The following is a 17,379-nucleotide window of genomic DNA, read 5'->3' as shown; positions in this document are numbered from 1 at the left end:
GGAAAGGACCAACCAAACTCTTGAACAGTACATTAGGTGTTTCACATCTTTTGTACAGAATGATTGGGTGTCCCTGCTGCCCTTAGCAGAATTTGCCTACAATAATGCTTGTCATTCAGCTACTGGTCAGTCCCCTTTTTTCGCCAATTATGGCTTTCATTTAACTTTTCTGCCTGACTTTCTTTCAGAAACCTCAGTTCCAGCGGTCCAGGAGACAGTGGAGTTCCTCAGCCATAATAACCGGGTGTTGCAGGAGGCAGTGGCTAAAGCCCAGGCAGACAGCAAGAGAGCCTTTGACCGGAGAAGAAGAGGGGAACTGACCATACAGCTTGGTGACCAGGTATGGCTTTCTACCGATAACATTAAATTGGCTTGTCCTTCCAGGAAACTTGCACCTAAATTTATGGGACCATTTCCGGTAAAGAGGAAAATCAATGAAGTTTCCTATGAGTTAGCCCTGCCCGAGTCGCTTAGGATTCACCCTGTGTTCCATGTGTCACTGCTGAAACCTGCCGTCCCTGATCCTTTCCCCGATAGAGGAACTAGACCTCCAGAACCCATCTTAGTGGATGGAAACGAGGAGTATGAGGTGGAAGCCATCCTTGATTGCAGAAGAAGACAGGCACGTATTCAGTTTTTGATTAAGTGGAAGGGGTTTGGTCCAGAAAACAATTCCTGGGAACCTGACAGCAATATCCATGCCAGGCGGTTAATTCATGCCTACTTTTCTGCCCATCCAGAAAAGAGGGACTTGTTGGGCATCCGGAGGCTGCCCCTTGGGAGGGGGCAATGTCAGGGACTTACCAGCGATGGACAGGCACAGCTGCATGCATGCATGCACACGCGTGCTTCTTCTCAAATTGAGCCTCAGCGTGTTCACACTGGCAGGCGTCGGCGCGTGCTTCCGGCGCATTCGCGTACGCGATCGTGGGCGTGCGAGCGTGCGCGCGATAGCGCTATTTGCCACCACTGAACGCTTAAAGGTTCTCCTAGTGCGCCGGTGCGGCGCTGTTTCGTCTCAGCTCCTGTGCATCTGACTACCTGAACCTGATTATCTGCTATTGTTACCGACCCGGCTTCGTCTGACTTCTCTGCCTTCTCCAAACCCGACCCGGCCTGCCTGACCTTGCTACCACTTCTGCCTGTGATTCCGTTGCCGACCTCTGCCGGTCTTACTGACGCTTCCTTGCCTGCTGCTATCACCTGTCTGCTCGCCTACTGACCTGGACCGTCCGACCCTGCTCCAACCTGCTGCCTATTCAGTGTTCTGCTGTGCCTGTGGTTCCTCTCATCGGCTCCTGTAGCTGCTGCTTGCATTCCTCAGCTCTTCTATCAACTTCCAGCCGTCCAGCCACCCAGAGGGATCTCTTCTCTGCTATCAGTCCCAGCGGGCCTATCTAGCAGGCACTCCTACCCACTGTGCTCTCGAGAACGCTGTTCCCATTCCATTGGCTCCTGAACCAGTGTTGTAAGAGAGGTCTCCTTCTACAAGTCGGGCTTCAACACCAGGTACCTAACAATGCCCTACCACCGAGCAGGCATCTGACGTCACCGGCTCGATGCGGACAAATGAGCGCAAATGCACATGCTGCCAGAGATAGGAGAGCTCTAGGCCTACAGTCCCCACAATCCCAATGGGCCCAGAGGGGGAGGTAAAGATACATACACACATGGCTTCGCTGCTGTAAACAAACAGACAGCGATGCCGCCCGGTACCACAAGTATAGAAAAACCCAACATAGCCCAGGGGAATGGGGGAAAAAGAAGGTCCAGATGGAAAACAGCGGCCAATTCAGGCCGCAAGGGAAACAAATGGTCTCCGAACTAACCAATCAGGGAGAATCGCTGCACTAGAGTGGGCAATGGCAAGAAATACATATCATTGCCCTGGGCATCCGTACGGTTAAAGATGGCACAGAGACAGGGGGGCAGATAAATAGGAAGAGCAATGGGGAATGGGTAACAAAAATAGCCACTTAAAACATGCCTGATAGAATAGACCACCATATTCACACTAGGCAGTGGTGCTCACCGGACAGTGTGCTTACATACTTGTAAAAAAAAAAGAAACAAAAACAGCAAAAAAGAGAAAAAGATAAACACAACTGTAAATAAACAAACAATAATCAAAATGATTACATTTAGATTAGAAACTGACATAATGTCAGTACTAGAATCCCTTTAGGACCCAGCACAACTCACCTGACACAGCCTGTGTCTGGGAAACAACAGTGATTGGCCAGCTCACGTTTAAATCACCTGTATCAGCATTCAGTCAGTGCTCGTGTTAGAGTTCACTCGTGTTTGATCCAGCTGATATTTGCTCTGTGACTTTCGTGTTTGACCCGGCTTGTTTTGACCCTCCTTACTTGCTTCTGATTCGGTACCGTTTGGATTCTGATCTACCTGTGTATGACCCAGCTTGCCTAGACTACGCTTTGCCTGATTCTACTAGGACCCTCATCTGCAGCAGTGAACCACAAGGTCCAGCAATCATCTATCCTCATCTACAGCAGTGAACTACAAGGTCCAGCAATCATCTATCCTCACCTACAGCAGTGAACCACAAGGTCCAGCAATCATCTACCTTCGTCTGCAGCGGTGTACTACAAGTCCCAGCCGACCTGCTCTGCTTAGACCTGCTCATGGTATGTGCTTGGAACTCTTGTATAATCAGCACACCTGAACTGTTACTTGTTATCTGCACCTAGCCTGACACATAATTACTTTTGGAAGAAAAGAAAAAAGGGGGGAAAAGTGGAAGGAGAATGTGGCCCAGTGGAGAGGCGTAGGACAGACCCGCAGGATCACAAGAAGGACTTGAAACTTAAGCTTTTGTTGAAGCCAGGAAAAATTCTGGCCACTCTTAATGGCCGAACCAATTGCTAGCAAATATATCAAACAATTTCCAGAAGTCACATTCAAAAGAGTTCCATCACTAAAGGATAAACTTGGACATAGTCATTTTAACAGAACTAACTCCGTAAATAGAGATGTCAATATTGGTACTTTCCTATGCGGTTACTGTAATGTTTGCTGTTATGTGGACTCTCATTCTAAATTTAAATTACCTAATGGTAAGTGGCACGCCATTAAACATAGAGTCACTTGCCAGACACGTGGTGTTATTTATTTAGCACAATGTCTTTGCGGTGGCTTCTATGTGGGGAAAACAAAGAAACAATTTTGTGTTAGAATCAGAGACCACATTAAACCCATAAAAAAGAAAAAAGTGGATACAGCAATTAGTCGACATGTTGACCTTTTTCACGCATTTAATCCCAAATGTATTAAATTTTCGGCTTTGGAACATATCCCCCTAGATTCTAGGGGTGGCACTGTAGATCGAATTTTGCTTCAATTGGAAGCTCAGTGGATTTTTGACTTAAAAGCCACGTTTTTTACCTGGCTTCAACAAAAGCTTAAGTTTCAAGTCCTTCTTGTGATCCTGTGGGTCAGTCCTACACCTCTCCACTGGGCCACATTCTCCTTCCACTTCCCACCCCTTTTTTTTTTAACCTGTACCCGGGGGGTGGGAGAAGGACACTTTTTCAAGAGATGATCTGACGCCATTCTTGGACAAGATCATTTCTTGGTTTCGCTATATAGATGATGTCCTCTTTTTCTGGTCAGGCACCGAAGTAGAATTAGATACATTTTTATGTCTAATTTCAAACAATAACTTCAATTTAAAATTCACAATGCATTATAGCCAAATGCAAGTGAATTTTCTAGATTTAACCATTTCCCTGCATACTGACGGTAAACTCAATTCCTCTCTCTATAGAAATCCCTCTTCAGGGAATACAATTTTGCATGCTAGCAGCTTCCACCCTACCCCACTTGTCAAGAGCATTCCTTATAGCCAATAATTGCGCTTGAAACGAAATTGTAGCAAGGAATCTGATTTCCAATTAGCAGCAAGAGATTTATATTGGAGACTAAAAAGAAGCGGCTATAGCCATAAATGTCTGAAAAGGGCCTATAATCGGGTCAAATTTAGGGATAGAACTTCTCTTATTTTTCCACTAGACGTTCAAACAAATGTGAAACAGTTAGTTATTACTCGCTACTCGAATCAACATAAGGAATTTAAACAAATTAAAAAAAAATTCTGGCCATTCTTAATGGCCGACCCAATTGCTAACAAATATATCAAACAATTTTCAGAAGTCAAATTCAAAAGAGTTCCATCACTAAAGGATAAACTTGTACATAGTCATTTTAACAGAACTAACTCAGTAAGTAGAGATGTCAATATTGGTACTTTCCCATGCGATTACTGTGATGTTTGCTGTGATGCGTACTCTCATTCTAAATTTAAATTACCTAACGGTAAGTGGCAAGCCATTAAACATAGTCACTTGGCAGACACGTGGTGTTATTTATTTAGCACAATGTCTGTGCGGTGGCTTCTATGTGGGGAAAACAAAGCAACAATTTTGTGTTAGAATCAAAGACCACATTAAACCCATAAAAAAGAAAAAAATGGATACAGCCATTAGCCAACACGTTGGCATTTTTCACGCATTTAATCCCAAATTTATTACATTTTCAGCTTTGGAACATGTCCCCTGTATTCTAGCGGTGGCAGTGTAGACTGAATTTTGCTTCAATTGGAAGCTCAATGGATTTTTGACTTAAAAGCCACAGTTTTTCCTGGCTTCAATGAAAGCTTAAGTTTCAAGTCCTTCTTGTGATCCTGCGGGTTCGTCCTACGCCTCTCCACTGGGCCACATTCCACTTCCACTTTTCCCCCCTTTTTTTTTCCTTTCTTCCAAAAATAATTATGTCAGTTTCTAATCTAAATGTAATAATTTTGATTATTGTTTGTTTATTTACAGTTGTGTTTACCTTTTTCTCTTTTTTGCTGTTTTTTTTTTTTTTTTACAAGTATGTAAGCGCACTGTCCGGTGAGCACCACTGCCTAGTGTGAATATGGTGGTCTATTCTATCTGGCATGGTTTAGCGGATACTTTTGTTTCCCATTCCCCATTGCTCTTCCTATTTATCTGCCCCCCTGTCTCTGTGCCATCTTTAACCGTACGGATGCCCGGGGCAATGATATGTATTTCTTGCCATTGCCCACTCTAGTGCAGTGATTCTCCCTGATTGGTTAGTTCGGAGACCATTTGTTTCCCTTGCGGCCTGAATTGTCAGCTGTTTTCCATCTGGACCTTCTTTCCCCCCCACTCCCCTGGGCTATGGTGGGTTTTTCTATACTTGTGGTACTGGGCGCCATCACTGTCTGTTCGTTTACAGTGGCGGTGCCGTGTGTGTATGTATCTTTCCCTCCCCCTCTGGGCCCATTGGGATTGTGGGGATTGTAGGCCTAGAGCTCTCCTATCTCTGGGAGCATGCACATTTGGGCTCATTTGTCCGCATCGAGCCAGTGATGTCAGACGCCGGCTGGGTGGTAGGGCATTATAAAAGCCAGCGTCTGTTTGTCATTCCTCGCGGCACACGCCTGAGGATATGACAATATTCTTTTGAAGTTTGAGCAGTTTCTTTTTTGGGGGAGTGGCTCATTATTAATATATAACGTTTTCCTCTGTTGGTGTAGAACTACTATGGATTATTTTAATATATATAAGCTGCTCCTATACTAGCCATCTGTGACACTACACCGTTTTTATGCACTATTTCTACTTGCCCTTATTGCTATATGCGATATATAGAAATGAGCCATCGGCTAATCGGTGGATTTTTTCTTCAGTGCATGTTTAATAAGCACTGAAGACCCATATAGTTTCTTTTTATATTTTTGTTATGCATATATCCTTTTCTTCACCGTTTCTCCTTTTCCATTTTTGGTTATTTTATTAGGCTCGGTTCACACAGGGGGCGATGCGAGGCGACACGACTTGCCTCGCCGCGACCTGCCGCGACCTCAGCGGCGACTTGCAAATGACTTCTGTATAGAAGTCAATGCAAGTCACCCCAAGGTCGCCCAAAAGTAGTACAGGAACCTTTTTTCTAAGTCGGAGCGACTCGAGTCGCTCCTCTTAGAACGGTTCTGTAGTACAGAACGGGGGCGACTTGTCAGTTGTCAGTCGTGTCGCCTCGCGTCGCCCCCTGTGTGAACGGAGCCTTATTTATTTAAAAAAAAATCCTTTTATTTTCTTTTCCTTTTCCTTTTTTTCAGCCCCTTTCAAGGTTGATTTGATATTTACCCAGCTCATTGGCACTTTACATTAGAGTCATGTCTCTATGTGATCCGTTTTTCTGGTTTTATGTGAGTAAGCAAATATAAAAAATATTTTTTCCCTTTTGTTTTTCCATTTATACATTTCTAATCTAATTTTTATTAACCCTTAAATAATGATAAGGACAGATATATAAAAAAAAATTCAGGAGGATTTTTATCCCCGTTTGTTGCATTTTTTGGCAACTTATCAATTCTATATTTTTTGCAATAGATACATTTATCTGCTTTTTTCTTGAGTGCTTTTGTTTTTTCTTTTATAGCTGGACTTTTAGCCCTCTACGGTTTATTTGGCAACATTAGACTTATGGGGTGGATCAATTAGCTGTTTGTCCATCTGGCAGTGCTTGGAGGGGGGTTATGTGGCTTGGGGTCCAATGTTGTCTGCTACCCAATTTGGTGTTCCTTGTCAGTGTGTTTCCCTATGCATTCTTATATATATTCTCTCTTATGCATGTTTTGATTGTAATTTTTGTATATTTCTGGTTCAATTTAGATATCTTATCACTGGAATATTCGCACATCCCCTGAGGAAGCAATTTTTGCAAAACATGTCAGGATAATGTGCAATAAAATATCTTTATCCAGTATTATTTATGACCACCACTGTCGTATAGAATATTGCATTTTTATTGTTTGTATATTTCCTGTATGCATGGAAAATATGTTAACCTTGAGCTTAATAAATATCTAAATAAAAATTCTTTTGAATGATTTGTCAGAAAATGAAAAATAGGATGCACCGTTAAAATCCCTTTGCCTCTTTCCTCATACTCTCTACAAAATTCTCCTGGGATATGGTGCCTATTTTCATAGGTGCTTACTTTGTTGAGTTGAACCAATCCTATTTTCACCTCGACAGGAATGTCTTCTGATGGGAAGGGTTGAAGCAAATCACTATGCAAGTTCACTGTAGTTAGCTAAAGAAGTAGAAAGCCAAACTGGGGGGATTGTTTCCCCTGACACAATATGACGTACACTACAGAGGAATGACATGCATGAGTGTCGTCCACAAAGGAAGTCTCTCCTAAAGCCCATGCACAAAAAAAACACCTAGAATTTGCCGGGGTCTATGCTGAAAAAGAAGACTACTGGGACTCTGTACTCTGGAGTAATGAGACTAAGATAAATGTTTTTGGAACTGATGGCTTCAAAACTGTATGGCATTGCAAAGGTGAGGAGTACAAAGAAAAATGCATGGTGCCTACAGTGAAACATGGTGGTGGCAGGGTGCTCTTGTGGGGTTGCATGAGTGCCGCTGGTGTTGGGGAGCTGCATTTCATTGATTGTATCTTGAATTCACAGATGTACTGCTCTATATTGAAAAAGAAGATGCTACCTTCACTCCGTGCCCTTAATCGTCGTACACTTTTCCAACATGACAGTATTTCAAAACACTCATTTAAGGCCACTGTTGTGTATCTGAACAGGGTGAAAGTGATTTAGCGGCCAAGTATGTCTCCTGATCTGAACCCAATCGAATACCTATTGGGAATTCTGAAGAGACAAGTTGAGCAGTACTCTTCATCTAGCATCCAAGCTCTAAAAGAGGAATAGAAAAAGAGAGATGTTGCTATATGTTGCCAACGTATTCATTCCATGCCTAGAAAACTTGGTGTTGTCCATACAAATCATGGAGGTCATACAAAATGTTAGATGTAGTAGTTGTTGTGGGGTGTATTTTTATTTTTGCATCAACTAATTTTAGTAAAACTGAAGATTTTGTAATCTAAGTTATATTATTAACCTTACTTTCATGTAATGAGCTAAAGTGTTTTATAAAATCAGTTTTGTCAAAATTTTGGAAATTGTTCTTGTGTTCATTGAAATATTGAATAAAATCTTACTTTTCAAAAGGGGTGTACTCATTTATGCTGAGCACTGTGTATCTACATTTCTTTTTTTTCAACTTAACTGTGCTATCTCCCCATAATAGAGAATTGAAAAATAGATGCGCTGAACGGAAAAACGTGTTTTGTTTTGGATAGATTTGTTATGTTACTAATTTTGTGGTGTTGATTGATTTCAGAATTCATTTAGTTTAGTTTTGTTTATTAATTTTCGAGTGAATTCCAAATTTTCTGAGTGATTCAAATTCGGATTGGTCGAAAAATGATCGACCAATTTGAATTCTGTGTTAAGAATGGCTGGTTGTTAACCAGTCCCCAACCGCCGGCCGGGCAAGCGGCGCATCTCTTGTGGCAGGAGGGCGTCATATGACGTCCTCCCGTTTAAACAGGGAATGCGCGCAATTGTGCGCACGCATCCCTGTTCCTTCAGTGGCAGCGTGTCACGGAGACACCGCTCACCACGGGGGGGGTTGAAAAGCCATTGGGTATGGCTGTTTACCATGTGATCGGCCGTGACTTCATCACGGCCGATCACAGATGGTTACATTCCCACTGTGCACGGCGCGCGCATATCGGTGGCGGCGTGTTCCCGGGAGCACTGCTCGCCACCGACGCTGGTAAACAGCCATTGGCCGGCTATTTACCCATGTGATCGGCTGTGATCGTTTCACAGCCGATCACTAAATGTAAACAAACCGAGGTAACGAGATATTACCGTGTTCTCCTCTTCACACACCGATCGTGTGTACAGTATACACCAATCACACTGATTGCCCCCCCAATAAAGAGGACCTGTCACCACCCATCATAGTACCTGTCACTCACAGTCCATCTGAGTACCTGTCACAGTCCATCAGGGTACCCGAGTACCTGTCACAGCCCATCAAAGTACCCGAGTACCTGTCACAGCCCATCTGAGTACCCGAGTACCTGTCACAGTCCATATGAGTACCTGAGTACCTATCACCGCCCTTCAGAGTACCCAAATACCAGTCACCAGGTCATCACAGAACCTGTCACCAGGCCATCAGAGTACCCGAGTACCTGTCATCAGGCCATCAGAGTACTCAAGTACCTGTCACCAGCCCATCAGAGTACCTATCTGCAGCCCATCAGAGTACCGAGTACCTATTTTACAGCCCACAGAATATACGTTGGGGTGTTTGCTTTCCAAAATGGGGTAATTTTATGGGTAATTTCACTGTCCTGGTGCTCCAGGACCTTCAAAATTGTGATAGGTAGGAATGAAATGAGATGTGTCATTTATGCTCCTAGAACGCCTGAAGGTACTACTTCAATGTTCGGCCTCTCTATGTGGCCAGGCTGTGTAAAAGTCCTACACATGTGGTATCAACATACTCGGGAGGAGTAGCAGAATGTGTTTTGGGGTGTAATTTTTGCTATATACATGCTATGTGTTAGAAATATCTTATAAATTTACAACTTTGTGTAAAAAAAAAAAATGCGTTTTCATTTTTTCCACATTTTCCCAAAACTTCTGGAAAAAATGAACCGTTCAAAAGACTCACTATGCCTCACAGATTATACGTCTGGCTTAAATTCAAATAAAGATTATTCAAGAGATACCTAGAAATAATAAAAAAATAAGTTTGTGATAACTTTGTGAATATGAGCAGCAAAACAACTTCATTTTTCTAGCATTATATAAAGAAGAGAATGCATTGAACAATTAAAAAATTGCAGTGTGAAGAATCTGCTATCTCCATTACGAACGCTAGTTTTACCAGACCGAGTGGTTCAGTCTCATACTGGATTCTGAGCATGCGTGATTTTTGGCATGTCGGAATTGCATACACACGATCGGAATTAAAAGTTTTTCCGTTGGGAAAATTTAGAACATGCTATCAATTTTCCAGAATTCGGACAGCTAAATTCTGATGGAGCCTACACACGGTCACATTTTCCGATGAAAAGCTCTCATCTGTCTTTTTCTGGCCAGAATTCTGATCATATGTACGTGGCATTGGACCTTGCATTCATTCTTTCACCTTTTTCCGTCTTCAATATTTTCTGGAAATGAGAAAGAATACTACTTGCTGTTTTACTCTATTGCTCCACAACCCAGTAAACCACTAATGTGCCTTTTTTTTTTTTCTTGTTCAATATTTTTATTGAAAACTTTTAATCAATATAACAAAACAATGGAGTAATAAATATCCCAAACCGGGAACCAACATAGCCCTTCAGTAGGGTTTATCAAAAACAAAATTTAAGAAGATAACAGCGATGTTAATGTAACAACATATTTATAACATATATCAATGCTAATTAATGCCCTGAAGGGTTGTAATAAACCATTGATCAGAGCAAATTAGTGACAATAAATTCTTTGTTTGCTATAGGATAATAAGATTAAGCAGGGGTCGGCAGAGTATCAAAATCTGATTTTGTTCCAGAGGGATCAAGGGAGACACGCAAGCCACCCCAACTGGGATCTAGCTGTGAACTGTACGTGTCCCCCTGCTCCCCCCCGGAAATTTTGGTTCTGCCCTCCGCCCCCTCCCTGCCCCTCCAAAGTAATTAATTAAATAAATGTAATGACTGCCTAGGTGCATTACTCCAAGTGATGTAGTTAATAATAGATGACTATTGATCAAATGGCATGCAAAATAATGTTTTTATAATAAGGAAAAAGAGAAGAGAGTAATAGAAAAGGAAAGAAAAAAGAGAGAGAATAAGCGCATCTGTGATGTGATTATCAAAAAGGAGCGGAGGAGGAAACCAATTACTTGAATCAATCGTTGAGAGAAATTAAGGTAAGTGGCCCGGATATAGCGGAACCTTGATATAGCGAGCCCAAGGATCCCAAGTCGCTTCAAACTTGGGCACCCTGTCTAATAATTTTGCAGTGATTTGTTCTTGGGTCATAATCCAAGTAATTTTCCGCTTGGTGACTATCAAAGAAACCTTGTTTGTTTTCCACGCTCTTGCAACAGTAAGTTTTGCTCCTAGGAGCATAAAAAAATAAGATTATTGGTGTGTTTGGGAGCACCTTCTATTCCGAGGTTCAGTAGTCCAATAGTAGAAGTTTATGGAATTCCAATGCCTGTAACTTTCCGTGCCATGTGGAAAAATCTGTTCCAGAAGCTTCTTATACGTGGGCAAGTCCACCAAATATGGTGTATAGTACCCACCTGCTTACAATCCCGAAAACATAGAGGTGAGGTATCAGGAAAAATCTTAGCAAGCCTGGAGGGGACATAATACCAACGTGTGAAAACTTTAATATTTGCCTCTATTAGGTTTATGTTGAGTATTCCCTTATAAGATTTCTGGAAGAGATTGTTCCATTTATTCAGCTCCCAAGACAAACCCAAATCACTTTCCCATGCCTGAGCATATGGAGGCAAGCTGTGTTTACTGTGTAGGCAGGGAAATTAACCAGTTGCCGACCGCCGCACGACGATGTACGTCGATAGCATGGCACGGGCAGGCATATTGGCGTACATGTACGTCCCTTGCCTCCCGCGGGTCGGGGGCCCGATCGGGCCCCCGCCCGGTGCCTGCGGCGGTCGGTATTCGTGCGGGAGCGATCCCGGACGAGGGGACGGCCATTCGTTCATGGCCACCCCCTCGCGATCGCTCCCGACGAATAGGAATCCCCCGTGACATCACTTCCTCTCCTGTAATGTAAACACAGGAGAGGAAGTGATGTATTCTCTCCTCCGTGTCGGTATTTTCCGTTCCGACACGGAGGAGAGCGGATCGGTGAGTTGCACCAACACTCTACACACACAGTAGAACATGCCAGGCACACTCACACCCCCCCTTTACCCCCCGATCACCCCCCCAATTACCCCTGCCCCCCAGTCACAGTGACACCAATGTCATTTTTTTTTATTTTTTTTTATTTTTTTGCATTGGTGTCATTTGTGACTGTAATAACTGTTAGGGCAGTTAGAGTTAGCCCCCTTTAGTTCTAATGTACCCCCCTAACCCCCCCAATAAAGGTTTAACCCCGTGATCACCCCCCGTCGCCAGTGTCACTAAGGCTGGGTTCACATTGCAGCGGTTTATGAGAACGGATGTGATTCGCACCGCACTGCAGTGCAAATCACATCCGATCTCTGTGCGATTCGAGTTCAGCCATTCGCCGCACCCGCCGCACCCGCCACACCCGCCGCACCCGCCGCAAATTCGCACGGGACCCTTTTTTTGGCCCGCAGCAGAATCGGATCGCATGGGTGTTCACACCATGCGATCCGAGTTTGCAGATCGCACTGCGATATGCGAACTGATCTGGGGGTGTCAGTAACATTTCACTGACACTCCCAGCAGTTCGCATAGGGCAGTGTGAACTGCCGCCGGGAGGCATGCGATGCGGGAACCCGCCGCGCATTCGTGGCGTTCCCGCATCGCTCCAGTGTGAACCCAGCCTAATAAGCAATCGTTTTTCTGATCGCTGTATTAGTGTCACAGGTGACGCTAGTTAGGCAGGTAGGTATTTAGGTTCGCCGCAGCTTTTTATAGCGCCAGGGACCCCCATATACTACCGCATAAAGCCCCCTGATTGCCCCCTAGTTAACCCTTTCACCAGTGATCACCATATAACTGTTACAGGTGACGCTGGTTGGTTAGTTATTTTTTTATAGTTTCAGGGCACCCGCCATTTATTACCTAGTCTCACTAGTGTACCCCTAAATTTAGGGGTGTCTACTTTCCAAAATGGGGTCATTTGGGGGGGGTTTGTGCCATCTTGGCATTTTATGGCCTTCAAAACTGTAACGCCCTTAGAAAGCCTGAAGGCGGTGCTTGGTTTTCGGGGCCCCGTACGCGGCTAGGCTCCCAAAAAGTCCCACATATGTGGTATCCCCGTACTCAGGAGAAGCAGCAGAATTTATTTTGGGGTGTCATTTCACATATGCCCATGGCATGCGTGAGCAATATATCATTTAGTGACAACTTTGTGAAAAAAAAAAAAAAAAAAAAAAAAGTTTGTAATTTTCCCGCAACTTGTGGCAAAATATAAAATATTCCATGGACTCAACATGCCTCTCAGCAAATAGCTTGGGGTGTCTACTTTCTAAAATGGGGTCATTTGTGGGGGTTTTGTGCCATCTTGGCATTTTATGGCCTTCAAAACTGTAATAGGTAGTGAGAAGTGAACTCAAAAATTTACGCCCTTAGAAAGCCTGAAGGCGGTGCTTGGTTTTCGGGGCCCCGTACGCGGCTAGGCTCCCAAAAAGTCCCACATATGTGGTATCCCCGTACTCAGGAGAAGCAGCAGAATTTATTTTGGGGTGTCATTTCACATATGCCCATGGCATGTGTGAGCAATATATCATTTAGTGACAACTTTGTGAAAAAAAAAAAAAAAAAAAAAAAGTTTGTAATTTTCCCGCAACTTGTGGCAAAATATAAAATATTCCATGAACTCAACATGCCTCTCAGCAAATAGCTTGGGGTGTCTACTTTCTAAAATGGGGTCATTTGTGGGGGTTTTGTGCCATCTTGGCATTTTATGGCCTTCAAAACTGTAATAGGTAGTGAGAAGTGAACTCAAAAATGTACGCCCTTAGAAAGCCTGAAGGCGGTGCTTGGTTTTCGGGGCCCCGTACGCGGCTAGGCTCCCAAAAAGTCCCACATATGTGGTATCCCCGTACTCAGGAGAAGCAGCAGAATTTATTTTGGGGTGTTATTTCACATACGCCCATAGCATGTGTGAGCAATATATCATTTAGTGACAACTTTGTGTAAAAAAAAAAAAAAATTTTTTTTTTTGTCATTATTCAATCGCTTGAGGCAAAAAAATAAAATATTCAATGGGCTCAACATGCCTCTTATCAATTTCCTTAGGGGGTCTACTTTCCAAAATGGGGTCATTTGGGGGGGTTTTGTACTGCCCTGCCATTTTAGCACCTCAAGAAATGAGATAGGCAGTCGTAAACTAAAAGCTGCGTAAATTGCAGAAAACGTACCTTAGTTTGTAGATGTGACAACTTTTGCGCAAACCAATAAATATACAATTATTGACTTTTTTTTTACCAAAGACATGTGGCTGAATACATTTTGGCCTAAATGTATGACTAAAATTGAGTTTATTGGATTTTTCTAATAACAAAAAGTAGAAAATATCATTTTTTTTCAAAATTTGCGGTCTTTTTACGTTTATATCGCAAAAAATAAAAATCGCAGAGGCAATCAAATACCATCAAAAGAAAGCTCTATTTGTGGGAAGAAAAGGACGCAAATTTTGTTTGGGTACAACATTGCATGACCGCGCAATTACCAGTTAAAGCAGCGCAGTGCCAAAGTGTAAAAAGACCTCTGGTCATTTACCAGCAAAATGGTCCGGTCTGAAAGTGGTTAAACATCTCAATGAAGCAACAAGCATTTTGTTCAAAGAGTGGAAGTCTACTTTGAGTCAATATAAACCCACTTTAATAATTGTAATTTCATAAAGACATCTTTTAAACTATTGGTGCATTCAGTTAATTGTTTTGTCATTATGTTTAGGTGCAAAAAAACAGACTGCACAACTTTTGTATGTAAGTATCAAAAACAACAAATTTACTTCTTGATTGTAAAGTCTAGTTTTTTTTCTATTAAAATAATAAACATGTTATACTTACCTACACTGTGCTGTGGTTTTGCACAGGGCAAGCCGGATCCTCCTCTTTTGGGGTTCTGGGTGGAGCTCCTGGCCCCTTCACCCTGTTGAGTGCCCCAACAGCAAGCAAAACAAAATTGAAAAATCTGCTTTTTTGGTCAGTAATTTATGCCTCGTACGCACAAATGTGCACAAATGTCCATTTACATTATGTGCAGAATGAGAACCCAACAATAAGTTTTCACTTATTTTTGCGAAAATGCTCAAACACTTATACGCAAAAATGCACGTAAATACGCACAAATACATACGAATAAAAAAAAGTCTAAAAAAGTAGATGCTCAAACAGCAGTATCATGTGTAAGAGGCCTTAAGATTAATAAAAAACCTTCTGCCTTTACAACCACTTTAAAGGTATAACAATTTGATACCCTGCAAAAAAAATACTTGTTATACATGTCTTTAAACAAATAGTAAAGTAATGCATATTGCTGTATTTTTCCCTATTTTTTTTTTTTTTTTACTATTCTACTTTATTATTAAAAGGAATTGTTTCAACATATTTAAATAATGTATTGATTTGCAGATTTGCAGATTGCAGGTCTAATCTTCTGGTGCGGCATTGGCATAGTTATGATCATTATGGGTAAGTTGTGCACTGAAAAACAATGAATTTTGAGCTATTTCTCATATTATTTCTCCCTGGTGATTAAATGTGGTAACAAGCATAGTGAATAGGTCTTCTAATTTTTTCATGTTTGTAGTCCTTGACACCAGTCTCATTGTAATGTATGCCAAGAAGCCTTAGCTGGCACTGTCTGCAAGTTATTGATATGAGTTTATAACCCAAAAATTGACAAAACATACATATATAGTTGCTATTCAAGCCATTTAGAATGTAATGCAATTAAAAATTACGTTTCTATTTTATTCTTCAGCCAGTGTTTGTTAAAGTCATATGTTATAGTAGGCTAGTTTTCTGGTAAGTGTGGGCACCAAAACACTTTTGAAAGTTTGGTAGACTGCACATGGATTCAGCAATTAAAAAAGCATTTAAAGAAAGCTAATGCTGCTTGCTGTACTAAAGCATTAATATGCTTAGAATATCATTGATTTGGTACAATATTGGTGAATTTTTAGTCTAAATAAAATGTACTTGCATGTTATCACTACCATCACAAATTAAAAAAAAATACATATTTCTACTTTATATGAGTGTAGCACCCTCTAGTGTGCTACTATTGTGAGTGTAGAGAAATGTATTTTCTGGCTCATGCTTAAACCTGTGAGTCTTAATTAAAGTACTGCAGCTGCTGACTTTTAATAATCGGACACTTACCTGTCCCAGGGTCCAGCGATGCGGAGGAACGAAGCCCGCCCCCTCGTTCCCCGCTCCGCTCGTGTCGCCGTCATTCGTACTGTGGGCACCCGGCTGTGGCTTCACAGCCGGGCACCCACTGCACATGCACGAGCGGCGCAGGGCGCCGTAATATGCCGTGCAGTCACCTGGGACACGTGACAGGTCCCAGGTGACTGTGCGTCGCGAGAGGAAGTGATGTCACCAGCCCGGGCAAGGAAGAAGGCAGACTACGAGGGACCCCCTAGCAACAGGTATTTAGAGGGGAGTACATTTTTTTCTTTTTCCAATGATTTTTATTTTTTATTTTTTTTAAGAATTTTAAACATATTTTTCTTTTTTGGTGGAAACACCACTTTAATTGGGTGAAAGTTTATTAGATTTCAGGGCAGCATGACTCATACAGCTCTCTGGTGCCTCTCCCTGGTTCTGGAAGTTGGAGAGCATTCTGGAAACTAGTAGGCAAAGGTTTGGAGGGTCGTTCTGCATATTTATGGGAGCTTAGCCAATCCCCAGGAGATGGGCCTGGCAGGGGACCAAGTGTACCCTTAAATAGGAATGAGTCATGCTGGGAGGGGAGTTGGGTGGAAGATGGAGATAGAGTGCTGAGGAGACTGTTGGTGGCACTTGAAGCAAATTTCCTAGTCTGGTGGGGAGGGGGGGGGGGTACTCTGTCTCGGGCCAGGGCTCAGGTGCTGGCCCGGGAGGATCCTAACAGGAAAAGCTTGGAAGGAGTCACAAGGCGGCACAGTGGTGTAGTGGTTAGCACTCTCACCTAGCAGTAAGACAGGTCAATGGTTTGAATCCCAACCATGACACTACCTGCCTGGAGTTTGCATGTCTTCCTGTGCCTGCGTGGGTTTCCTCTGGGTACTCCGGTTTCCTCCTACACTCCAAAGACATGCAGGTAGGTTAATTGGCTTCTGTTCAAAATTGGCCCTAGTATATGAATGGGGACCTTGGAGTGTGGTCTCCTTGAGGGTAGGGACCAATGTGAGAGTGCAATGTACAGGGATAGGGACAATTGTAGACCCTCACTCAGGTTGGAGTGGTGTCTTTATTCAACCTTACTAACTATGTAACTATGAGACTTCCCTGAGAGGCAGCGGGTGCAAGGAGGAAAGGGTGAGTACTACAACACGTTACAGGGACTTACAAGGGGAGAGACTGCCACATGTAGCAGGTCTCTCTAGAAGATATAGGTGTGCTAGATAGAGGTATGCTGAGAGGAAGATGGGGATATACTGACAGTCACTGGCTCTCTGCTGACTGAATACCGACAACTGAGAGTTCAGTGGGTTTTGATCACTCAGTTCTCCATGTAGAGCCAGTGGGGGGCAGCTGCAGCTAGGATCAGTTCTGCAGCCATCTAGGCGACTATGATTATTATTATTTT

At 42.8% G+C, this 17,379-nt stretch overlaps 1 protein-coding gene across 2 annotated transcripts in view; it reads left to right on the top strand.

Moving 5' to 3' along the window:
- Nucleotides 1-17,379, top strand: part of LOC143933507 (transmembrane protein 272-like) — a 163,600-nt gene that overhangs the window by 64,559 nt on the left and 81,662 nt on the right. For both annotated transcript variants that reach the window (XM_077456423.1, XM_077456428.1), the window contains exons 2-3: nt 14,533-14,564; nt 15,213-15,272. In XM_077456423.1, coding sequence (XP_077312549.1) covers nt 14,533-14,564; nt 15,213-15,272 — 92 coding nt within the window. The remainder of the gene's footprint in view (nt 1-14,532; nt 14,565-15,212; nt 15,273-17,379) is intronic.

Source organism: Lithobates pipiens, unplaced genomic scaffold (assembly GCF_037356315.1).
Source record: "Lithobates pipiens isolate NorthernLeopardFrog02 unplaced genomic scaffold, aLitPip1_a1.2 Scaffold_10, whole genome shotgun sequence".
Lineage (NCBI taxonomy): Eukaryota > Metazoa > Chordata > Amphibia > Anura > Ranidae > Lithobates > Lithobates pipiens.
The sequence above is the reverse complement of the archived record's forward strand: the minus strand, read 5'-3'. Positions and strand labels throughout refer to the sequence as shown.